Genomic DNA, 26,937 nt, shown 5'->3' on the forward strand with positions numbered 1-26,937 from the left:
AGAAAAAAATCTCTCATAATTTTAACATCTCATTTTTTTATTGAATTAATTTAAATCGTTTATGACTAATTTATTTATGTACATTTTTTCTTAATATCATTTCAAATCTATTTACAAATCGCTAAAACAATTCAACTCAAATAATCAACTTCACTCGCTGAACATCTCTCTTACGTTTCTTCTTCATCATCTAGGATACTTTCGGCATCCATGGAATCATTACAAACCGACAACTCGGATTCGGTATCTTGTCTACTATCTTCTCTGAGATCTCTAAGCTCTTCACGTTTTATATTATCACAATCTTCGTCGTCGTCGTCGGTACCATCTACTTTAACTGTAGTTTGATCTGTACTATTGCCTGGCACAATCTGAGTTTGTCGCAAAAGAGCCAATCGCTGTTGTGTTATTTCCAAATGATGTTTACGCCATTTGATGCGTCTGTTTTGAAACCAAACTTTGACTTGAGCTTCGGTTAATTGCAGTGTATGTGCCAAATATAAACGTTCTGGACCCACCATATATTGTTGTCTTTCAAATTCCGCCTCTAAACGTTCCAGCTGCTCAGGGGTAAATATGGTGCGCACTCTTTTATTTTTCAGTGAGGATTTTTTCGAACTGTTGTCTGGAAGAATAAAGAAGGATATTTTTGATAAAGTCTGTTAGAATTGTTAATTGCGTATTTATAGTCATTGTATATACTGAATTATAGAAAATCCTATATTAGGTCAATGGGTAGGTCGAACGGTGCTACAAAATCCATTTTTTTTATTACGGGGAAAACCCAGTAGTGTATGAACTAAAAAAGAAACATGTGTCCCGGCGTTTTGAAAAATAGCGGTAGTAGTAGTAGCAAAGTAGACAAAATAAAGGAGGCATTTTCCACCCTCTTCCTCACTTTTTGAAATTCTTGGATTAAGATTCCTCGGAATCCATGCATATCAGGTATACATTGTGTTCGACAACATTCCAGACAAAAATACAAGGAGTGTATTGATTAAATATTTTAACCCTCATGCGTGTCAACAAAGGTGTCTTTTTGGCCCTTTTTCTAAAAGAGGTCAATAAATTCTAAAAAAATTGCCATAAAATTCTGCTATACAGGATGAGATAAAAAAATGCAACCAACTGGTGCAAAATGGTTTGAAAAGTAAAGAAGCGACTTAATCGAAACCCGCGTCGCAGTGGCCGAAAAATGGCTCGTGAGCTGAACACATCGCAATATTTCATTCGGCAAGTATTGAAAAACGAGCTCGGGCCATTGAATTTCCAAAAAGTGCAAGAACTTACACCACAACAGAAAGAAAATAGACTCAAAAGAGCTAAAGATAGCTTCGCTTGGTCGAAAGTTATGAACTGCCGAAATTGGTTGTCTTCGCTCCGATGAGAAAACATTCGTTGTCCAGCAGTTTGTAAACAAACAAAATTATCGTGTTTACTTGCCAAAGTGGTCAGCTGACAATGTGCACCTTTGGTTGGCCACCAGAACTCAAGCGCTGGCCATGGTGATGGTGTGGGCTGCCATAACAGCCGATGGTTGCTCTCCGCTCGTATTAATGGACCGTGGCATCGTAATAAATGCCAAATATTATCGCGAAAATATTATGGAAGGTGTATTAAAGCCTTGGGCAGGCAAACATTTGGCCACAGACCTTGGACATTCGAACAGGACTCAGTACCATCGCACTCAGCACGCGCCACTCAAGAATGGTTACAAAATGAGGTTTCTCGCTTCATTTCCAGCGCACAATGGCTACCAAAATCTCCGGATTCAAATCCGTTGGACTATTGTGTCTGGAGTATTTTGGAAAGCAAGGCTGGCACGTGTGACGGTTTCATTGGCCATAATTCGTGCCAAAGATGATCAATTCGAACGAATCTAAATTTATTCTAAAATTTTATGCTATTTCCGACATTTTTTTTTTCATTTTATGCATTATTGTTTTTTACAAGGGTACCTCGACAAAAATCGTGATTTTTTTGAAGAACATTTATACAAGGGGTTTCTGTAGATTTTTTAAGAGTATTTTTTACAAGGTCTTTTCAGGGATTACAAGGAGCTCCACATCAAAAGTTTTGAAAGGTTTTTTATTTTTTATTGGATCTAAGAAAATCTATGAAAAATTTGTAAAGGTTCTTTAGATCAAAAACCGTAGTACCTACTGCAGAAAAATTTCAAGGACCTGTAGACCAAAAGCCATGGATGTTTAGATTTTTTATAAGGACCTTTAGACCAAAAACTGTAAATTTGTCAACACTTGTTCGAGCATCTTCAGAAAAAGTCTTGGATTTTAAAGTTCATTTTCACAGGTCTTCAGAACAAAAATTGTGAGTTTTTCAAAGATTGTAAGCCTATACTTTTATAAAAAGATTTTCTTCAAGGGTCTCTCTATCAAAATTCTTGGATTTGTAGGAATATATTTTTTACAAATTCTTTTTTACCGCAACTGTGGACTTCATACTATGGATTCTCGTACCTACCTGCTTTCAGTTTTTCACGTTGAAAACTCAGATTGGACTGATGTGCGGCCGCGTGTTGTTGGTGCAATTGTTGTAGACTCTGCAATGCGGATGGTGCACCCGGTACATTGGCTGCTGCGGCTGCAGCGGCTGCTGCTGCCGCCACAAAACTATTCGCCCGAGAATGTTGCTGATGGGACATTGCAGGTGTTGTCGTGGCAAATGCACTACCTGTCACATTAACCATGGCCGAGGGCAAGTAACGATTCATTAGCACATTGACATTGGCCGCGGCAGATGTTGCAACTGGAACACTATCACAGTTATTATTTACAGTATTGGCCGCCGCTGCCACAGAGGTCATGATATTGTGGCAAATATTAGACGACAATGAGGTGGTGGATGATGATGCTGATGGAATTACGGATTTATTTACATTTAAGTTTGTGACATCTCTGTGGTTGTTGTTGCTGTTAAGATTGGCATGGGTCAAATGATGGGGATGATGGAGTTGTTGTTGTTGCAAATGGGTTTGTAGTTCATCTGTATGCCTGTGTTCGGGGGTGGCTAGATTCTGTTGATGCTTTTGTCCATTCATGTCGTCATGGCCATTGACTGTTTCTTCGTTGTTGCTGTTGTTGTTGTTTTTGGTACAATTCGAGCTACCACCATTTAATGAAAGGTTAATCACATTGTTGGTGTATTCTTTGCACGAGCTCTCCATGGCACTCTTTTGTAAACCCAAAATGGCGGCTATTGTAAAGGATTTGCCAGCATCAAGGGTTGTGCTCACCGTTGCCGCTGCCTCCTCGATTAGCTGCTGTGTGTGTCTGTGTGTGGGTGGGGTGTTGGGCTGGCGCAGGTTGGGGTTTGTAGTTTGGCAGTCTAGTGGCGAATGAAGAATGGGTGAATGTAGTTGTTGTTGTTGCTGATGCTGCTGCTGCTGTTGGCTTGGCGAATTATGAGAGATCAAATGTTGGGCTGCTGCTGCCGCCGCCAGTTGTAGATGATGATGATGGTGGTGGTGGGTGTTGTGATGTTGATTCGCTAATAAGGCCGAGGCAGTTTGTTGTGGCTGATTATGGTGGTGCAGTTGTTGTTGTTGTTGCTGATGATGGTGGTGTTGTTGGTGGTGATGGAGGGAATGTTGCTGTTGTTGAAATTGACTGTGACTATTCGCAAGGGTTGTCGCCAAGGTGTGGGCATCCACCACATGATTGTGCGTTGCCTGTGAATTGTGCAGAGCCAAAAAATGGGACAAAGGATTCGGATGATATTTCTGTAGCATTCTTGTTTATGGAAATCCTGTTGCTCCTAGCCTTGTGGGTGTCTGCATGTGGTCGTACCGCTTTGCTCCCGTTGCAGCAGTGAGCTGATGAAGTTGTCCGTAGAAAATATTCTGTTGGTATTTTGTTTGCTGTGTCCGTTGTTGGCACTTTGGTGTCAGTTTTACATTTGAGCCCAGCAGCAAAATAGCTCCATTAGTTGAGTGACAATCTTTGGCTAATAGTTTTGGGGCCAGCCTGGCACTTTTGCAGCTATTGTTGCGTAGACTTGTCGGTCAATGGTCTCTGCTATTGTTCCAAGCACACGGATGGTCGGCTATGGTGGCTGCAATCTCTCTCTGTATTATGTGGGAATGCAAAAGAAGAGAAAAGGAAAGAAAAAAAAAAATAGTACGACATTAGTTGGATGGCGTTAAACTCGGTTGTGTAGGCCCTCGGTGGCCAGTGTCATCCGATATGTAATTGTTTTGTGTGAGACAATTAACCTAAACCAGGCGGAAAAAGAAGTTGCATTTAACTATGAAGGAGTTAGTTAACTAAAGGTTTTTGGCCATAAAGAAAGTTCAGGGTAAAAATGGGAGGTAGAAGAGATGCGGTCTCCAAATATGATGTGTATAATTAGTTTAGAGCCACATATTATTGGGAATCGGGGTTTGAAGGTCCTAGCTACATTTGTCAACTAAATGGGCTACATTTTAGTATTTTTAACTCCAAACTTGTTTTCTTGTGGTGACGGTTGTCCGTCTGTTGAAATCCAAATGGATGTTGTAGAATTTTAGATAAACAAATTATATTTGGCATATACATTTTTGGTACTTCTTAGATGTTTCGTTTTGAAAATAGGCTATATTGGTCTAAATGTACAAATAAATCTCCCATATAATGGTAATTGATGTTTATGTTCCTCAAATTCTTAATATGGACTCCACCAGAATGATGTTTGGTATCATATTCAGCCCAGAAGTTCCTCTGCCAAATTTTATAGAGATCGATTCAGATTTGGGAGATAAAAAAAACTGCAACAAAGTCAAACGCCATAATTTTTGCGTTTTTTTATAAATTTTATTGAATGAAAGAAAAAAATTTCGGAAAGAGCATCAAATTTTAGAATTAGTTTAGACTTGTTCGAATTGGTCACCTTTGGCACGAATTATGGTCATCAAACGGCCAATGAAACCGTCACATGCTGCCCTAATGTTGCTCTGCGGTATTTTGGCCCATTCCCGACGAAGCGCTTGCTTGAGGTGATCGACACTTTGATATTTTTTAGTGTCAACCTTGCTTTCCAAAATACCTCAGACACAATAGTCCAACGGATTGGTATCCGGAGATTTTGGTGGCCATTGTGCGCTCGAGCGAGGAACCTCATTTTGTAACTATTCTTGGGTGGCGCGTGCTGAGTGCGGTGGTGCTGAGTCCTGTTGGAATGTCTAAGTTCTGTGGCCAAAATGTTTGCGTGCGGCTTTAATACACCCTCCAGAATATTTTCGCGATAATATTCGGCATTTATTTTGATGCCATAGTCGCTTAGTACGAGCGGAGAGCGTTCACCAGCTGTTATGGCGGCCCACACCTTCACCATGGCCGGCGCTTGGGTTCTGGTGTACATTTTCAGCTGACCTCTTTGACAAGTAAACAGGATCATTTTGTTTGTTTACAAACTGATGGACAACGAATGTTTTCTCATCGGAGAAAACTTAATTCGGCAGTTCACCACTTTCGGCCAAGCGAAGCCACTCTTTAGCTCTTTTAAGTCTTTTTTCTTTCTGTTGTGGTGTAAGTTCTTGCACTTTTTGGAATTTCAAAGGCTTTACCGCAAGCTAATATTCTAATATTTGCCGAATGGAACATTGCGATATGTTCAGCTTACGAGACATTTTTCCACGCGGGTTTCGATCAAGTCGCTTCTTTACTTTTCAAACAATTTCTACTGATGTTGCTGTTTTCTTCCTTCCACTTCCTTGACGTCGGGCTACGCTACCAGTATCACGTTACCGAGCGGTGGTACGAGACACAAAATATTTATTCACATTTAAATGCTGAAGTGCTCTAACGATAGCCACTTGTGGTTTTCCAGCCAAATATAAAGACATCACACTATCACGCTTGAATTCCATCACGAATAACTTATTTCTGGAAAATTCTAACCAAAATGCTTTTGTACGCTTGTAAACAGCTGTCGGACGAGTGGCTTAGAAATGACAGCAGTCTGAAGTTGGTTGCAGTTTTTTCATCTCACCTTGTATATCTTTATCCGATTCCAGGTAAATTGTGCACCAAATGGCTAATATCAGCCCAAATGGACTGCTCGAAAATACCTCTGCCAAATTTTATCGAGGTCCGTTCAGATTTTTGTATAGCTTCGATATACATCTTCATCCGATTTTACGGCTATTGCTTGTCATATATGTGATATCAGTCCAAATTGAATAGATTTTTCATATTCGACCGAATTTTACCATATGGTGGTACTCGGTCGGGTATATCTATTGCTCCAATGAATATTTTTCCCAACAATGTTCCCAATGGTTCATAGTTGGTATGATCTACTTCATATAAATTCCCAATATAAACTTTTTGTTACATGAGCTCTACTAAATACGCATAGTGGTGTAGGGTATCATATAGTCGGCCCTCCCCGACTTTTGACTTTTTCTTACTGGTTTTCTCTTCAATTTGCCTAAAATGTTTTTTTTTAAATTTTCGAATACAGGAACGGTTTTATAATAAAAAGTTGAAACTTACACTTTTTCCGATATAGTTCGGAACATATTAATTGTAATTGAAGACTTCCATTTGATTTAATTGGAGCATTTAATGTTATTTATTAAATTTCATTTCCAATTTGGATAATTTCATTTGTAGTACGAATAGCTTCATTTTTCGAATTATTCTATTTCCAATTTAAATGATTTCATTTGAAATTCCAAACAATATAATAAAAAATCGTGTATTTTTCGACCACCCTGCATTTCTATTAACTTCCATACCCTAATAGACCATAAATAGCTTTTTTCGTTGCTCAAACCCCACATTCACCTTATTACCTAAACTAAGTGAATTGTAGCATTAGACGACGAATCATTCAACTGTCCTCTAGTTGCTATTGTCTCTGGCTCCATATGTGTGTGCGTACTGGCTAAATTACACTTCACATTTCTTCTTCTTCTTGTGCACACTTTTCGCATTTCCTTTGGCCCTAGAGTGCAAATACCTGACTCTACCTCAAAGTGCGTGAAGATCGTTGCATGGTTAGTTTATAGAAATGAGTAGTGTTGTTTGTTTGTCTGAATGTAGTAGCAAGACACGTAACCACTCCTCATCATCGTCCTCCACTTAGACGACATCAAGGTGTTGCAATTGAATCCCATTGTCCTCATCATCGTCGTCATCATCATCTGGTAAAGTGTGTCTTTAGAAAATATATATTGAATTAACTAAATGAAGATGTGAATGTGACACCGGCTATGATAACGATGTGATAACATATTTAGTTCATATATGTACATAAGGGTGGACCGTTAGATATATGGTTATTGTCAACTGCTCAACGTTAAGTTATCATATAAATCGTTAGAATCTAATGTGGCCATATCAGGTATTAACATGACTAAAATGAAGAAGCGCTGTGCTGATTATGTTGCTTGCTAAACATTTAGTGAACTCCAACAACAATGACAACAAAGTGCAACTATCACATGACATGTGTGTTGTTGGCTTTTCTCTCTATGAAGTGTTAATATGCTGAGGATGTTGCCGGCAGTTGCAATAACAACAACAATAATAATACAAAAGCAGTGGACCCAAAAGTGCATAATGAGCGAAACATAATTACGGAAGTTGAAAGGCATCACTTCATACTAAGCCTTTCTAGCAACTCATTTTAAGTCCAGTCGTATTTAAATAATTTCCGCTTTAAATGTCTATCTGTGGTTAGATCTAGATATGTATGTGTAATAGGCATAAGGAAATCTCTAATGCAGTAAATAAAATAAACACATTTCCGGTATTTATGTTGCAAAAAACAAAAAAATTAATTCGGATGTAATTCGAAATTTTAAATCTAACTTTACAAAGGAATAATCAAAATTAAAATGAAAATAATTCGAAATACAAGAGAAATAACTCAAATTTTAAATTGAATTCTCGAATTGTAAATATAATGTTATATTACATCGCTTTTATTAAAATGAATAACACTTCCAATACTGTACCAATTAAAAGTAAGGATTAAGAATGTCTACTTCTCTTGTAACCGAATGGTTATTTGTATTTGTCCGATGTGTATCCTTAGCCTCTGACCATTTTCATATGTTTATTAAAAAAATCCCAGATTTTTGAGGAGAAAATATTAAAAAGTTTTTCTTTAATAATCCATGATTTTTATCCAGACAGACAAGTAAAAAAAGCAGCCAGGCCAAACTTTCAACAACCTTCACCATTTAGAAGGAACTTAAATTTTTTTAGAAAATTCCGAAAAAAAACCGCTTAAATGAAAACCGTTATATTGGGGCTATTATGAGTACGTGGACCTGCATAAATAATTCATTGTCATAGAATGTAGTGCCGAACCGAATATTAAATGCGAAATTTGAAACAGTTCCGTTAAATAATGTCGCTAATATCATAAAATACCGAATTTTGGGTGGCACCGTTATATGGCGGCTATAAGAAAACGTAGACCTGCATAGACAATTTTCTTTCATAGGTTGTAGTACCGATTCCCAACTTTAAATACGAAATTTAATATCGGAAAGTACCGTTATATGAGGGCTATATTTTCTGTCATTGGCTGTAATTTCCATTATGAACTTCAAATACAAAATTTGAAACGATTCCGGTGAACAATGTCGCTTAAATAACCAAAATACAAAAAATACGGAAGGTACCATTATATGGGGGCTATACCCATGGCCCATTTTTAATACCAAAAGCTCTGCAGACGTAATATATATTTGACTAAGATTTTATCACCATGCTTAATTTCGTTCGGAAGCTAGAGCGACAGGCGGACGGACATCGTTAAATCGACATTGAATTTTATTTCGAGGTGTTACAAACGGAATGACAAACTTACTATACCCTCTACACTATGGTAAAGGATATAAAATGTAAACTTTTGTGGGGCACGAGTAGGCCGATAAATTCCAAATTCACATCAAATTACTGACTGGGAGAAATATTTAGATATATCAAGTATCGCTAACTGGTTTTACAAGCTATGAGAGGTATAAGTATTAAAAATTGTGAATCTTTGTGTGGGCGTTGCCAGGAGGGGTGGATTGATATCTATCATCTTTATACCAGATTTTGTTTTAGAAGTAGTATTGGGATGTGTGAAAATTTACAGAGAATTCAATGCCCATTTCGCATTTTTTTAAAACTTTTGGGTATTGAAAATTTAGACCCCTGGTGGGGGAGATATCTGAAGAAATGGACCGATATCTACCTTCTTTACAACAGATCTTGTGTTAGTAGAAATATTGGAATGTTTGAAGTTTAACAACTAAAAAGGCATCTAAGTTTGCCCGGGTCGAGTTTTTAATACCCTTCACCATTTGGAAGGAACTTCAAAATGTTCAAAAATACCGTTTAAATGATGTTCTTTATACGGGGGGACATGGTGCATTTACAAACTAAAATCATTTTAGAATTTTAAGCTGATACAGAATATATACTATATACTTTGTAGGTTCTATCATGAATATTTCGAGGAGTTACAAAAGGAATGACAATGCTAATATACCCTCCATAGAATGGTGGGGGTATAAGAAGGATCTTATGCTTATTTTGCAAGTTTTAACAGTTTTTGTTTTTTTTTTTTAATGTTAACCCTTTGTGTGGAGGTACCAGAAGGAGTGGTCCGTTTTATCCGCTGTTCTTCCATCTTCTGTTGTTAAAAATAATGGGATGTACGACAATTTGAAGACAATCTGACTCTTATTTTACATTTTGTTAAAGTTATGATTATTCAAATTTTTTACCCTATTAAGAGGAGGTACTCGATGGAGGGCGCACGATATAAATATGTGAATTTGTAAAGTACTTATTTTATGAGGTAAATTATTTTATATGAAAATGTAGACCTTTTGTCATGAGGTACAAGAAGAGTGGGCTGATGTTTTCCATCACCGAACTCGGCATAAGTTTGAAAATAATATTACGATGTACCAAGTTCAGACCAAGTCGGATACTCCCTTTAAGAGTTCTTCTGCGCATCAGCCAGACATACGAACGAGCGTCCCTAGATCGACTAAAAATTTCCTGAAACGGATTTCGAAAATTCCATCAAATTTTTCGTTTAAAAAAAGGAAATGTTACCCTGTTTTTAAGCATCAATCAGGTTAATTTCAGAAGGAAAAAATGTATGTATATAACATTTTTTAATTGTTTTAAGCTGTGGAAGACCTCATATAAGACGTCTTTCACTTGAATGTCTTCAATAGAAGACATCCAATAAGGGTCGTCTTTTCTAAAAAAGCTTCTGTACGATTTAGGGAAACTTAACTCACTTGGGTTATTGGTTGTCAAATTTTAAATATATATTGAAGACAATTAAAGAAGGATTATGAAAGTACATATTATTACACCCGCAATTTGGAGGGGATATGTTATGGTTTCATACAAATCCAAAGATTTTGTAAACCCTTGCACAAGAAATGTCTAGAATCCAAGATATATATTTATGAGTTATTTCTGATCGTGATTAGAGATAGATATTCCATTTTATGTGCGGGAATAACTCCAAACCCTAGGCATTTGATTAAATATAACGAAGATAAAATTGGTACATGCGAAAAACATTACTTTCCAAACTGAATATTTTTTGGGATAAATTTGTACAATTTTTCATTTTTAATCATATTCAATAAAAATACAAACCTTTTCAACAATTTTCCATTTATAATCCATACATTGGCTATGTGTAATCCAATATTACATTTAATAATTTATTTATTTATGTAGTATACATCCAATTAATTTCACACAAGTTCGATTTATTTTTATTATTTTCACTTCACTTTTTTAGTTTTCTTCAACAACACCCTCACTTCTGAAAAATCAAAAATCCGTCGGCAAATACAAGAATCTATTAATTCTTCACTTCCGTTTTACAACATTTACAAACGTTGGCGTGTGCGAACAGAGAGAGCAAATATTTATTTCTTTATTTCTATTTGCTCTGTAGCGTTGAGGTCCTTTAACGTTTGAAGTCTGTCGTTTTTGCGGCACATAAAACGTGTTATCACGAGCTTTTCACATTTGAAACTGAACGATTAAAATATTTGCTCAGCATTAAAAAGGCATCATCATCCTCGTCCTCATCACAATTTGATGTAGCAGCAGCGGCAACAGTAGCGTCGACAAAGGTTTCGAAGGAATGAAAAAACAAGTGTAGTTTGTTGGGTGGTAATAGGGCTCGACATCCTTTCCTTTGGGGGTGGTTATTGAAAAAAAAAAAACACTAACTTTTGCCCTCGTCCGTCGTGTAGCAAAAATTGTTGCTCTCCAATGTTGGTCGGCTATGTCGGCGGTTGTTTTACTATATTGGGTTGGCATGGCGGGGATGGTTGTCTGTCTGTCTGATGCCTGGTTTCTATATTGGTGTAATTTTAAGGATAACATCATTATTAGCCAACAATGATTAGCATTTTTTGCCCTGTGCGTAACCCCTTTCCATGTCACCGCTGCTCATCCCGTTTTTATTTGAACAATTGTAACATTATTTAAGAGTCATTTAGTTGATTTTTATGATGTTGAAACTAGCATATTATCCCTTTGGATAGGCTGAATCTTCTAATGGCAGATATTTGTGTACGGAACTAAATTATTGTATTTTACAAGTTTGTAATTTGTTTTATATAAATTTAATGCATGAGAAAGAGAAACGTCTTGGCCAAGCCAGAATTTGGCCAGCATAAAATAGTTAAAGTTTCGGCGTCTGAAACTGTGTGAATACTATTCATTCTGCCTAATAGGCTTCTTGATCTTGGGGATTTCTCCTGTAACGTGAACAGGAGAACATGAAGTTCCGTAATCTCAGTAATGTTACTTGGACCTGCTAACTAAAAAGTTGACTCCAGATTTTTTGTATCCGAGGAATAAGTTCTAATTTGAAGTGACATGACCTTGTTAAAAAATGGGTTAGACATTAGTTTTTTTTTTTACTGGAAACTTGTTTGATGGGTCTCAATATGCCTCATCGAAGTTGAGGGCATTTGGTGTCGATCCTCCACAGAACCCCTGCTTTTGACTTATACCAATTTTTGGTAATAGCAGTTTTTGGGCCCAATCCTTCTAATACACTGTCAATGCAGGTTATAGTGCGAAAATATATTTTTCGTTACCACGCGGAACTTGGTATATATTTTCACCTTTTGATATAGTCCCCATATAACGGTACCTACCGAAATTCGGCGTTTTGATGATTTTTGCCACATTTTTTCTTTTTGACGAATTTGTCTAAAAATTGGTATTTGTAGGTTATAATGTGTTCTAGCTCCGGTGGCGAAACATTGTAGGTATAGGTCCACGTTTTCGTAAAGGACTATATAAAGGTACTTCCCGATATTCGGCATTTTGATGGTTTTACCCACATTTTTCAACGGATTTGTTTAAAAATTGGCATTTGTAGGTCAAAATGGGTTCGAGCTCCGGTGGCGAAACATTGTGTGTATAGGTCCACGTTTTCGGAAAGCACTGAAATAAGGGTAGCTCCCAATGGCATGAAAAATTGGAACTTTATGTTTTTTTACTTGTTAATTGCGAACATTTTTATATTTTTTAATAAACATTCAACTTTACCCTATTAACCGTTTTGGCGCCCAATTGTCTAAATGGTAAGTGGTTCAAAGCATGGTACAAATATTGTCATTTATGAGCATGAATATATGAATTCCAACAGCTCTTATAGCTAAACAAAAATTGTTATCCTAAGGCCAAACAATTTAAGGTTTTAACTTATAGCCCTTGCATCATCATTTAGGCTACACAATTTTCCATTTTAAATCACAATTTCGTATTTTTCCACTTCAATCCATTTGTAATCGTCCTCTCGTTTCGAACACAGTCATTATCCACACGCTTATTAACTTGTCAAATGAAACAACAACTCCATTACGAAATACCAACAAAAAAAGTCATTTGTAAAAATTGAACCAATAATAACCCTTTACTAACACCCACCGTTACAAAAACACACCCACACACAAACACAATGATATTTGACACAAAGGAACAAAAACAAAACAACAAAAAAGAAAAAAAACAACGTTCAACACATTTCAATCATCATTAGAGCTAATGTACCCACAAATATTACAGGGATGTCTCCGCCAATGTTGCCAGATGTCCAATGTGATTTTACTACCAAAATCTTTTTTGTAAAGTACAATCAGTAAGGACAGGTCAAAAGTCCATTTGGTGCACAATAAATCTGAATCGGATAATATATATAGGAGCTATATCCAAATCTGAACCGATCTTGATAAAATTTGGTAGAGGTATTTCCGGGCTGTATCTGACATTTGGTACCGAATGTCATTGTTGTAGAGTGCGTATTACAAATGTAAGGGACTTAAACACCAAATCGGATAAAACATATATATGAGAGCTATAGCTATATCTGAACCGATTTTAACCAAATTTCATGTACTTGCTCCTAGATTTAATACGGTCGGAGTTACCAGGTCATTTGGACTGATATTGGCTATTTGGTGCACAATTAACCCGAAATTTAAACCGATTCTCCATATAAAATCCATGTCAAAACGTCGACGTTGTTTGAATTTGTATATCGTAAGTCTTCAAAGGTTAGCAAATTCTGATTTAAACATTCGAAATACCGAATATCATTAGGTATTAGGTACATGGGGGCTATACCAAATACTGGATTTATAGTAAATATGATCGCAAGGAGGGGTTGGGTTATCTCATAAAATTTTTGAAATTGCATGTAAATACTGAATCTATAATTGTTTCTTCGATAAGGGAGAACTTACTTACCAATAACCACATTAACCTGTCCTGCCATTGTGCTATATAATATTCTAATATATTTGTCACTTCTTACAGCATTGGGAAATTATTATTATTCGCTCTACATTGGCAGATATTTAAAAAAAGTTAGAGCGTAGTTGCCTTTTTGGCAGCTACTACAAATGTGCTATCCCATTCTTTTCTAAAATCAGGTCTAGGGACTCCCAAATATCCATAAGCAGTCTATTATCGATCCATTCCATTAAAACTTCCATTAGCAAATAATGATTTTAATATAGATTTTAATGGTTTATTAGCCTCATACAAATTTCCCACTTTGATGTGATTCGCGGAGTGCAACTCCGACAATATCAGCGGGCTAGTCCCAAAATGGCAACTCCTTTGATAGCTTTCAAGACCTTCAAATCTCATCAACATCAAGCAGAATATTCTCTTGCCTCCATACCAGCTAATTTGTTTTTGTCCTTATGAAAAAACAACAAAAACAAAATCCTGAGAGACAGGGAGAGCAATACCAATCTGCGCAAAATCACGGCAACGCTCTCATAAGCAAAGTAAATTAAGCATTTTTACGCAAATATTCAGATTTACAACAAATTACAAGTGGGGGTTTTTTCTCGGAAAAGAATGTGATTTAAAATATAAAAAAAAAACAAACAAATGAGTACCAATATAATGAGAATCCCCAGAGATTGGGTGGAGAAGTGGGTGGGAGTTTATGGGGCTAAGGTGTTATGTTTGTTTTAGAAATTGTGGTGAATTATGATTTGTTTTTTTTATCATAATGCTCTTCCTTTCTCTTTCTCTCACTTGTAATAAATTGTTACTACTCTTTTATTGTGGAATCACACATACACGAGCAGGACTCCAAACCCATCAAAATCATGTGGTGGCAAGAGAGATTGGGTGGATAGATGATGGTGGTCGAATTATTATGAATTCATGTAAATGTGAATGGGGAGAGTGGAGTCACATTATACAAAGGCTGTTGTGTGAGGGAGTGTGTGTGTCTGTTTGCTTTTTTTTGTCTTTACGTTATGCCATTTTTATGGTTTTTTAGGGGGCGGGTGGTTTGTGTCTGCTTATTATTATGCATACATGTTCGTAAGTGTGTGTCGTAGCCGCCATTGTTATTTTCCATCTTTTTTAACATTTTAGAAACTTCGTGAGTTTTTATCGTTCGCCTCCCACATACACACACATACGGGCATACTCTCACACAATGTTCGTCGAATGAAGTACTGTTGCTCTTGGCCACATTATTTTAAAGCCATAAAATATTATTATAAAAATTCTCCACCATATAATTTGTTATTGGGTTTGTGTTTACATCATTATCCTTAATAAGGCGCTTTTGTGGGGATATCATTAATTTATCCTTGTGGATATATGGATTACACATAAGCCATTTGAGAAGGAACGAATACATGGTTTCAGATGTGTGAGATGCATTACATTATTCAGGGGATAAGTGTTTTAAAGAAAAGTTTAAAAAAAATAGTTATGAATATCAAAAAGTGAGGTTAAGTTTCCATGATTTTTTTCCCTTTGAAAATCTACTTTTGAGTTCTAATGCTGAGTTCATTACAACAAAATTTAAATCTAGTAAATGATTTTCTTTCAACATTCTCAAGTAATTTTGTTGTTTTGACAGCCTTAGCCATATATTAATGGTAGATAAAGGGTATTATATCCCTGTCACAATCCAAATTTTACATCGGAAACCCTTCGAAGAAGATATGGTACTTTTTATCCAATAAAATAAAGAGTTCGTAATTTTTAAAATATGTACAGACATTACCAGGAAAAAATTAGAAGTAGTCTAATTTGGAGTAGTGACTTTATTGCACATTTTAAACTATTTTGGATTGAGTTGTTAAAAGTTTAGTTCTAATTATCACATTTTAATGATGTGACATTTTCACAAAGTATAAGATTTTGAAAATATATTATTGCCTGACTCTGTATAAGTTGTTTTTCTCCATCTTCCATTTTTCCTCTTTGTATCCCATAACCCAGCAAAAATACTCATGACAAAACGGATTACTAACCCATTATTTTAATAAGGGTGTGGGGTTTTTTATTTCCTCGTTCCAATTAACTTAATATTCTAAAATAGAAATAAGTAGAAAACATCCTCGCAAAAAATTGTCAATGTTGGTTGAAATTTTGGTATGGCTCCTAAACCTTCTCATTGTGATTATTATGCCCTCAGTCATATGGCTAGAGAGGGTATATATCTGATCGTCTCTCATCGTAATTCCAGTTTTAGACCCTAGGTCTCTTTGGACCAAATCCATTTCAGAACAATTGGAGTCGATCTAGCGATGTCCATCCGTCCGTCTATCTGTCTGGCTGGGGCGGACCATAACTCTCGAAGGGAGTATCCGATTTGGTCCAAACTTGGTACATCGTAATATTATTATCAAACTTAGATCGAGTTCGGAGATGGGCAATATCGATCAACCTCCCCCACAAAACCTTGAATTTTCAAAGAAAATATTTTACTGCACAGACGGAGAAAGGATAATCCGATTTTCCTCCAACCATGAAAATCCTTATATTTGGATCAGTGCTAGGTCAGGTGCGAAAATGGACAATTTCGGCCCACTCCATCAACTGCTTCCCCCACAAAGGGTCAAAATTTTGAATAATTATATCTCTTATAAAATGTGATACAAGAGTACGAAAATACAAATTTTACACATCACAATATTTTTATTAACCCAAGGTCTGATGTGAAGATGGAATATATCTGTCCACTCCTTCTGGTACCTCCCTACAAACGGTTAATTTTTTTTAATATTCATGAAGCTCATAAAACACGAAATTAGCATCCGATTTCATTCAGACTTGCACACATCTCAATATTTCCATCAACACAAGGTCTGTTATAAATATGGTAGAGATCGGACCATTCCTTCTGGTACCTCCCCCACAAAGGGTTAAAATGTTAAATGACCGAAACGATTATAAATTCCGAAATAAGCATACGGTTATCATAACGCGAAATAAGCATCCAACTCTTTTCAAATTGCACACATCCAAACATTTTTATTATATTTAGTTTTCCTTTATTTATATTTAAGGCATTTTTAAATAATTGGTTAACTGGGATGTTACATTCAACCAATCCAGCCAGTATACAGCATTGAGATTATTTTATATTGCAAACTCAGATTGTTGCTGAACAATTTTTAAACTTTTACTTTGCATACAGTCATGCCATCTTTCTCCCCCCTCTTCCCCTTCCAATCGTATTCTTTGGCATTCCTACGCTATAATATAATCATCAACAACATCCACCATAATATCTGTAAGAATGTAATGCTGTGTAAGTTTGGATGTGTATGTGTGTGTTTGTGTATCCATTTTTTATTTTTACTCCATTTTAATATTCCCATAATAGATGTTTACACAAGATGAATGTTTTGCTGTGATTCTTTTGCCAGACAATAAAGCAAAGCAGGTACCCTACTCGTAATAAATAGGGGACTTGGAATGGAATTTAAAAATAATTTTGTTTTTTACAAATTTTATACAGTTCCAAACAAAAATGGAATGAAGTTCATCATGGCGAATGATCGATTTTAATAAAAATATAAGGTGGCGTATGATTAATTAATAATTAAGAAATCTATTGGCTGTGTTCCCGTACTTTTTTTCATAACACAACAAATAAAAAAGAGGACTACTTTTTAAAAGAAGAGCGGGGCGAATAATACATAAATATACAGGGTGAGATAAAAAATGCAACAAAGTTAAACGCCATAATTTTTAATTTTTTTTTTAAATTTTATTGAATGAAAGCAAAAAAAAAAACAAGTAAAAAAACATTAAGTTCGGCCGGGCCAAACTTTTAATACCCTCCACCCTAGGGTAAAAGAACATTAGAAGAAATGTGGCAAAAAACATTAAAATGCCGAATATCGGGAGGTACCGTTATATAGGGGCTACACCAACACGTGCACCTATAATTACAATGTTTCGCCACACGAACTAGGACTCATTATGACCCACAAATACCAACTTTTACACAAATCAGTGAAAAAATGTGGCATAAATCATCAAAATACCGAATATCGGTAGGTACCGTTATATGTGGACTATACCAGAACGTGGACCTATACATGCAATGTTTTGCCACACGCTCAGGGACCCGTTGTGACCTACAAATACCAATTTTCAGACAAATCCGTGAAAAAATGTGGCATAAATCATCAAAATACCGAATATCGGTAGGTACCGTTATATGGGGGCTATACCAAAACGTGGACCTATACATGCAATGTTTTGCCACACGCTCAGGGACCCGTCATGACCTACAAATACCAATTTTCAGATAAATCCGTGAAAAAATGTGGCATAAATCATCAAAATACCGAATATCGGGAGGTACCGTTATATGGGGACTATACCAGAACGTGGACCGATATATCTCATTTTCAATACCAACCATCCTAGGGACAATACACACACTTGTGCCAAATTTCAAAGGTCTACGTCAAATAATGTGGGCTCTATCGTGATTTCAACAGACAGACAGACGGACAGACAGACAGACAGACAGACGGACATCGCTAAATCGTCTTAGAATTTTATGCTGGTTATGAATATATATACTTTATGGGGTCTACGACGAATATTTAGAGGTGTTACAAACGGAATGACAAAGTTAATATACCCTCCTACCCATGGTGGAGGGTATAAAAATGTCGGAAATAGCATCAAATTTTAAAATAATTTTAGATTTGTTCGAATTGGCCACCTTTGGCTCAAATTATGGCCTTCACGCGGCCAATGAAGCCGTCACCCGCTGTCCGAATGTTGCTCTGTGATATTTTGGCCCATTCCCGGCGAACCGCTTGTTTGAGGTGATCGACTCTTTGGTATTTTTTAGTGCCAACCTTGCTTTCCAAAATACTCCAAACTCAATAGTTCAACGGATTGGTTTCTCATTGGAGACAACGAAATTTGGCAGTTTACCACTTTCGGCCAAGCGAAGCAACTCTTTAGCTCTTTTGAGTCTATTTTCTTCCTGTTGCTGTGTAAGTTCTTGTACTTTTTGGAATTTCAATGGCTTTATCCCGAAGTAATTTTTCAAAGATTGCCGAATGGAACATTGCGATATGTTCAGCTCACGAGCCATTTTTCGGCCACTGCGACGCGGGTTTCGGTCAAGTCGCTTCTTTACTTTTCGCACCATTTAGTTAGATCTAGAAAATAATCGATGGTTTTGCCGATAAAACCTGAGGACAGACAAAAGACCTTTAACCGATATCCTTTTGATGGAAAGCTTTTTGTATGTTTTCTACAGGTAGAACACTTTTTAGAGATCTGTTAGGGGTAGAAGTATTTTTACAGACCCTTACAATAAAATACCTTTCACAAGATCTTTGAAAAAGTAGCTGATCATTACAGCTGCTATGGATTTGGCTAACTCTTTACAAAATTCTGTAAAGAATTTAATTTTAATTTCGATTTTTTCTAACTTGTTCTAATAAATTAAAATGGAGCCCAATATGATTTTGACAAGGCTATTTGTAAGATCTCAAAAGTTTGATAGTTTTAAATTTGTTCAAAATATTTGGAGAAATGACAATGGCGCCTAATATAAATCGTACACACATAGTTTGTAAAATCCTAAAAACCGCTCTGAAATTATGCATATTGACTTATTTAAAAAAATTATCTATATTAAAATATGACCACAACATACCGAAAAATTTAAATGGCGTCCAATATCAATTTCATACCCATAACTTTATGGTCGCACTGAACTCATCTAATCTCAAAATATCTGTTGACAAGTCAGCTGATTGTAAACAGAACTCACCTGTTCTTAAAATATCTGTTGGCAAATCAATTTATTTATTATTGGTTTTTATCGGGCTTTTTTGGTCGGATTATTTTAAAATGAAAATAAGATTTTATTTAATTTTTTTGGTCGACGTTTCGTTGGCTTTTTTCAACATTATCAAGAGCTTATTTATTTGAATTTTTTTTTATTTATTTTTCATTATTATCTATTAATATGCATCAATCTCTTGTTTTTTATATATTATATGGCCCAAATATATTGAAAAATAAAAATGGCGCCCAATATAAAATGGATATACATAGCCTGTAAGTTCCCACAATCTATTCTGAGCCCAGCCAAATTTCTAACTATTTTAATAAATATCATATTAAACATGGCCAAACCATTGTGAAAAATGAAAATGGCGCCCAATATGAATTCGACACATATAGCTTGCAAGCTCCCACAAGTCGTTCTGAACTCATCTCAATTGTAATATAATTATTGTACATGGAATTTCATAGCTTTATGACTTTGCTAAACAAAGTTATTCTTTCATTTCGTTCGTTCTCTCTTCTTCGGCGAGCTTCTCAACCTAACAAAACACGAAAAAAAAACCCCAGCAACAACAGAAAATATAATAACATCATTATTATCGTTCTAATTACATTGCCATGTTTCAACGACAGCCAAGCAGCAAAATAAACTTGAATATGAGCTCCCCAATAGCACAGGGAGGGTGAGAGGAGCTCTGCTGTGCGGAAGGATGGAGGAAACATTTGTGGTATGTTTTTAATAATGTTGTCCTCCATTGGATTGGAGGGTTATAACCCTCGAGAGTTGCTCTTTCGGCTGAATCTTTTTTATGCTTTAGAATCATGTTGTTTATCCCTATTATGAGTTGGATTTTGGTTGTTCCTTTTGCTCGTTATTTCTGTGTGTGTGTGTGGGGGGGGAGGGGTAGAAACAATGTCGAATATCGTAGCTGGGGCCGAGGGGTGGCATTTAAAAAATTGCTGTTTTTTGTTGTTGCATAAAACTTTTTGTAAGGATTTTTTGTAATCTCTGCATTTTTATGTTATGTCAGTTTGTGTTGTTGGCTTCTAAATGGCCAAAGTACCTTTGAATGTGTTGGTAAAGGAATTTTAGGCTTATAATCGGTTTATTTGTTTTATTTTTTGTATTTTTTTCCTATAATAAAATAATTCAAAGAATTTAATAAACGTTTCAATTGTTGGTATTTTAACAAAAACAAAAAAAGTAGATAAAAATATTGTTTGAAAATGTTTTTCATTGAACATGTTCTGAAATATTTATTTGAAATATTAATAGGTGACCACACACATACATAAATACACATTGTTATGGATATCAATGAATGTGGGATATCCTCGATTTTAATACCTTTACATAAAAAAGGCTAAAAATGGTTTCGATGGTATTTCTCGAATAGAAGATACTTTTAAAATCTCAAAAAAAAAAAATAAATAAAAAAAAAAAAAAAAAATATATATATATATATATATATATATATATATATATATATATATATACATATATATATATATATATATTATTCTGGCGATATCGAATGTTCTTCTTCAGAAAGACAACAACTGTAGAGTAGTCCTAAAAATATAAGACGATTTGTATGATCTTCTATGGATTGAAGACCATTATACACCATGTGTCGTCCATACGCATTACTTGGTACGACAACTTCAAGCCTACTGGAAATGCAGAGGACAGGTATTTGTCACTACTAGTAGTGATGGATTTCAGGACAACGCCGTCATAACAATTACTTGGTAACATAAAAAATACTTTTTTGCCAAAACATTTCGAGAAAGGAAAATGGCGCCCAATATAGATTTCACAGGATCTCACAAATTGTTCTGAAATTATCCATATTTTTAATGTATTTTAATAAATATCAATAGCTTTAAATATTTTCAATATATTCTGAAAAATTAAAATGGCGCCCAATATGGATTTCACACTCATAACCTGCGAGATCTCACAAATCTCTCTGAAACTATCCATATTTCTAATTTGTTTTCATTAATATCAATAGCTTTAAATATTTTTCGAACATTCTGTAAACTTTAAATAGCTCCCAATATCAATTAGTTTGTAAGATTCAACACTGAACTCACCCAATTTCCAAAATAAATGCAAATTTTTTCCTATACAGGGTGAGATAAAAAAACCCCATAATTTTTATATATTTTATTACATTTTATTAAATGAAAGCAAAAAAATGTCGGAAATAGCACCCAATTTTAGAATAAGTTTTGATTTGTTCGAATTGGTCACCTTTGGCACGAATTATGGCCCTCAAACGGCCAAAGAAACCTTCACACGCTGCCGAATGTTGCTCTGCGGTATTTTGGCCTATTCCCGGCGAAGCGCTTGCTTGAGGTGATCGACACTTTGGTATTTTTTAGTGCCAACATTGCTTTCCAAAATACTCCAGACACAATAGTCCAACGTATTGGTATCCGGAGATTTTGGTGGCCATTGTGCGCTGGAAATGAATCGAGGAGCCTCAATTTGTAACCATTCTTGGGTGGCGCGTGCTGAGTCCAGTTGGAATTTCCAAGGTCTGCGGCCAAAATGTTTGCGTGCCCAAGGTATGAATACACCCTCCAGAATATTTTCGCGATAATATTCGGCATTTATTCTGATGCCACGTTCGATTAAAAGGAGCGGAGAGCGACCATCGGCTGTTATGGCGGCCCACACCATCACCATGGTTGGCGCTTGAGTTCTGGTGGCCAACCGAAGGTGCACATTTTCAGCTGACCTCTTTGGCAAACTGCTGGACAGCGAATGTTTTCTCATCGGAACGGAGAAAACCAAATTCGACAATTCACCACTTTCGGCCAAGCGGAGCAACGCTTTAGCTCTTTTGAGTCTATTTTCTTTCTGTTGCGGTGTACGTTCTTGCAATTTTGGCTTTACCCCGAGCTCATTTTTCAATATTTGCTGAATGGAATATTGCGATATGTTCAGCTTACGAGCCATTTTTCCTCCACTGCGACGCGGGTTTCGATCAAGTCGCTTCTTTACTTTTCGAACAATATCTGCTGATTTTGCTTTCTTCTTCAGTCCACTTCCTTGACCTCGGGCTACGCTACCAGTATCACGGTAACGATGGTACGAGACACAAAAGATTTATTCACATTTAAATGCTGGAGTGCTCTAACGATAGCCACTTATGGTGGTGTGGTTTTCCAGCCAAATATAAAGAAATCACACTATCACGCTTGAATCACGAAATTTTATTTCTGGAAAAATCTCACCAAAATGCTTTAGTACGCTTGTATAATAATAATAATTTTAACAGATGTCGGACGAGGCGCTTAGAAATTACAGAAGTCTGAAGTTAGTTGCAGTTTTTTCATCTTACCTTGCATTTTTAATTTATGTTAAAAAATGTCAATAGCTCTAAAAATTTTCAAAATATTCTAAAAAATTAAAATGGCGCCCAATATGGATTTCACACTCATAACCTGTGAGATTTTACAAATCGATCTGAAATTATTATCCAATATTTTTTTAAAAAATGTCAATATTTTTTTAAAAAATGTCAATATTTTTTTAAATATTTTCCGAACATTCTAAAAACTTAAAATTTTTTGCTGTATATACACAAAACTTTTCACAGGATTCCATGAGAGAGAGGAGTTTTTCGACAGAGTCACATAAAATAGGCCTCAAACAGACAGAGGATCCTTTAGATTATCCCAAGTAAAATACTTGTACTACCCTCACTCTGTCTGTCTCTCCAACTTTTTTCTTGATACTATCGCCTAATTAAATACAAACAAATCTAGAAATAAAATTTTATCATTAACTAAAAATCTTTGCTCCTCCACACACACACACACACACAACACAAATTATCCATTAAATTTTTAGCTAATAAAGCAGAACACTTATTTTAATAGTCTTCCCCAGCCTCCAGCGAGAGGGAGAGCTCTTAATGTAATTTTTCGGTAGGCTAGCTGGCGGAATGGCTTCATAACGGACCAACAACAAAAAAATTATATCAACATTAACTAAGCGATTAACATTTGGTCTTACATAAATGCTTGCAGCAATGCTGACAGCCAGCCAGTTATTTGTCTATGCTCCTCCTTGCCGGGCTTGTGTTCAGATTTCTCGTCGAGATGATGGAGGGAGGGAAATTATGGGAATTAATTGAAATTCTTTGCATGCCAAAGCTCTTGTGTATGAGCATGAAACAAAATTACCATCATTATCAAGGCTCACCCCCCCCAACCCCGCATGTTTTCTCCCCCCTCTTTGACAAAGGTTATGCATTCATAGAACATCCCCTCCCCCTCATACACACATACAAACATGTTATTGATATAAAAAATGTAAAAAAAATAAAAATGTCAGGCAACCAACCAACCAACCCCATAAAGCAAGGCATGGCCATTCCTTGCCGTCTGTTTGTCTCCATTGTTGGGGATGCTTGGAAGGGCAGCATATTTTTCATTCGCTCCCAAAAAGTTAAGTTGCTCCATAAAGGCAGCGTTTTATCGTTAATCTGAACTTCTGTGTATGTATGTGGGTGTTGGTGTGTGTGTGTGTTGGGTCCTTTGGAAAGTGGGTTTAATTAATATTATCAATATTAATTCCAACCAAAAAACGAGCAAAAAATGGCACACAACAAAAACAAGAAACATTTATAATTGCCATCATCATCATTATCATGAGAATGGCATCAGCATCAGTAAACTAAAGGACTCTTTTAATGAATTTTTATTTTGTTCTTCAAATTTATGATCTTCGAGGGCAGCAAATATGAGGGTGGTATGAAGAATTAGAAAAGTCTTCTGCAAAAAAAAAAAAAAAAAAAAAAAAAAAAAAAACAACTAAAAAAGATGTAAGTTTGACCGGGCGGAACTTTGAATACCCTCCGCCATTTGCAACGTTTTTGGCAATTTTCAAAAAATAAAATCCGTTAATAATTCTGTTAAAATCTTAAAAATACCGAATGTAGTGTTATATAATGTCTACGATGACGACGTGGACCTGCATGGACAACTTTTGCATTAAGCCTTTACAATATTCAAATGCAAAGCTTGAAAAAAAAATTCGGTGAATACTGTAGCTAAAATCATCAAAATATCGAATATAGAGAGGTACTATTATAAGGGAGCAATACCAAAACATGGACCTGCACAGACAATTTTCTGTAAAAGGCTGTAGTATTCATTACGCACTTCTTAGATCGAATTTGAAACAATTCCGGTGAATAATGCGCCAAAATCGCCAAAATCACGAATATCGGGAGATACCGTTATATGGGAACTAAATGATCTGCACAGACAATTTTCTGTCTTAAGCTTTAGTATCCATTACGAACTTCAAATACCTAATATGAAACAATTCCGGTGAATAATGCGCTAAAATTGTCAAAATACCGCATATCGGGAGGAACCATTATATGGGAGCTATACGAAAACGTGGACCTGCACAGACAATTCTCTGTCTTAGGCTGTAGTATCCATTACGAACTTCAAATACCTAATTTGAAACAATTCCGGTGAATAATGTCGCATATCGGGAGATACCGTTATATGGGGGCTGTACGAAGAAGTAGACCTGCACAGACAAATTTCTGTCCTAGGCTGTAGTATCGTTTACGAACTTAAAATACCAAATTTGAAACAATTCCGGTGAATAATGTGGCTAAACTCATTAAAATGCCGAATATCGGGAGATGCCGTTATATGGGGGCTGTACGAAGGAGTAGACCTGCACAGACAATTTTCTGTCTTAGGCTGTAGTATCGTTTACAAACTTAAAATACCTAATTTGAAACAATTCCGGTGAATAGTGTCGCTAAACTCATTAAAATACCGAATATCGGGAGATACCGTTATATGGGGGCTATGCCAAAACTTGCACCTATATGGCCTATTTTCAAAGTCCTGCAGACATAACATACATTTGAGTAAAATCTTATCAAACTACTTCATTTCGTTCGGAAGCTAGAGTGATTTCCACAGACGGATAGACGGACGGACATGGATACTTTGTGGGCTCTTAATGTATTGCAAACGGAATGGCAAACTTCATACTATGGTAGAGAGAAGACAACAGAATTTCTTTAGATAGAAGACTTCTTGCGAGAAGTCTTGCGCTAGAGCGCCAGTTACAAGTTTTCCATCAATAGTGGACCTTTCACAGTTGTTCTCCATAAAAAAAATAATTTCACACTTCTTCTTTATATAGAAACCTACCTGTAGACAAAAGAACTTTTACTGGTTTCATATTGATTAAATAGCTTCCACAGGACTTTTCACTGTTTTACTCATAGTAGAATGAAATCAAGGTAGGGCACAATTACCTTGCAAAACAACAATTTGTTGCATTTATTGATCGTAGTTTTGACATTACAACATATACATGTAGGCCTCTTTACTCACAATTAAATAAAAAAATATTAATTTTCAAATCCAGTTATAAATTTGGGAAAACCATTTGGAACATTTATAAGCCTCGCTATTACCACTTGCAGTGCAAACCTTCGTATTTCGAAATAAAGAAACAATTCATAACCCATTTTCACCACCGACCTTCATAAAATGATAGTCGAGAACAACAAAATTATTACCGAAAATAGCGTCATTGACTCCGTAACATATTCTCGTCTGGCTGTGCGCAGAGCCAAAGGAAAAATGGGGGCGGAGGACGGGCTACCCACCCATATCATAAATAAAAAAAATAAAAACAACAACAACGACGATGGAGAAAATAAAATGAACAACTTTCTTGCATTCTTTTTATTTGTTTCGGTTATTAAAAATCATTCGTTTGTAAAGATCAAAAAGCTACCAACAATAACAACAGCAACAGTAAAATGGCAAAAGATTTATTTTTTTCTGGTTGAAGTGTACCGCACACATCCACATCCATTGAAGCAACATTCCATAAATGGTATAAAGAATAATATCCGTATTTATATTTACACACACACAGATGGAGAGAGAGAGAGAGAGAGATGAAGAGAGAATTTTGGGAGACAACACAAACATACATACACATCCGTTTGCAGGGCATTTTAAATCATGCAGACGTATTTGTTGTTATCCCTTCGTTAAGGATGTATGCTACATATATATGTATGTACACATGTATTTTTTATTTTTTGGCAATAAACCCCGTGACTTCACTTGTGTGGTTTTATGGCATTTCTTTTTTTAACAAACAAGGATTTCCAGTATACACAACTTTATATGATATCCTTTTTGGAAAATATGTATATTTCCTCTCTTTCCCGTCTGCGATGTCTGTCTGCTCTTTGAACAAAGTTGGGCAGCATTTTCTACCACCAAAAACATATTTATTTATTAAAAAAATGTTCGCAAA

The 26,937-nt window shown here is 35.8% G+C and overlaps 1 protein-coding gene across 1 annotated transcript; it reads right to left on the reverse strand.

Annotated features, from left to right (window-relative positions):
- Positions 1-69: 69 nt before the first annotated feature.
- LOC101894448 (homeobox protein cut) lies at positions 70-10,727 on the reverse strand. Its single transcript, XM_020038436.2, has 3 exons — positions 10,629-10,727; positions 2,482-4,084; positions 70-625 (listed from the first exon to the last, which is right to left on the reverse strand). Exons 2-3 carry the CDS (start codon positions 3,746-3,748, stop codon positions 171-173), a joined length of 1,722 nt encoding a protein of 573 aa, XP_019893995.1. The 5' UTR covers positions 3,749-4,084; positions 10,629-10,727; the 3' UTR covers positions 70-170.
- Positions 10,728-26,937: the final 16,210 nt, after the last annotated feature.

The sequence above is a fragment of the Musca domestica genome, unplaced genomic scaffold (genome assembly GCF_030504385.1).
Source record: "Musca domestica strain aabys unplaced genomic scaffold, Musca_domestica.polishedcontigs.V.1.1 12, whole genome shotgun sequence".
NCBI classification, from domain to species: Eukaryota; Metazoa; Arthropoda; class Insecta; order Diptera; family Muscidae; genus Musca; species Musca domestica.

Excerpts from the sequence above, each read along its gene's own strand:
- LOC101894448 (XM_020038436.2), bottom strand. The coding sequence starts at position 3,748 with ATGCTACAGAAATATCATCCGAATCCTTTGTCCCATTTTTTGGCTCTG. Across the intron at positions 626-2,481 it reads ACGTGAAAAACTGAAAGCAG|ACAACAGTTCGAAAAAATCC; the intron begins GTAGGTACGAGA and ends TTATTCTTCCAG.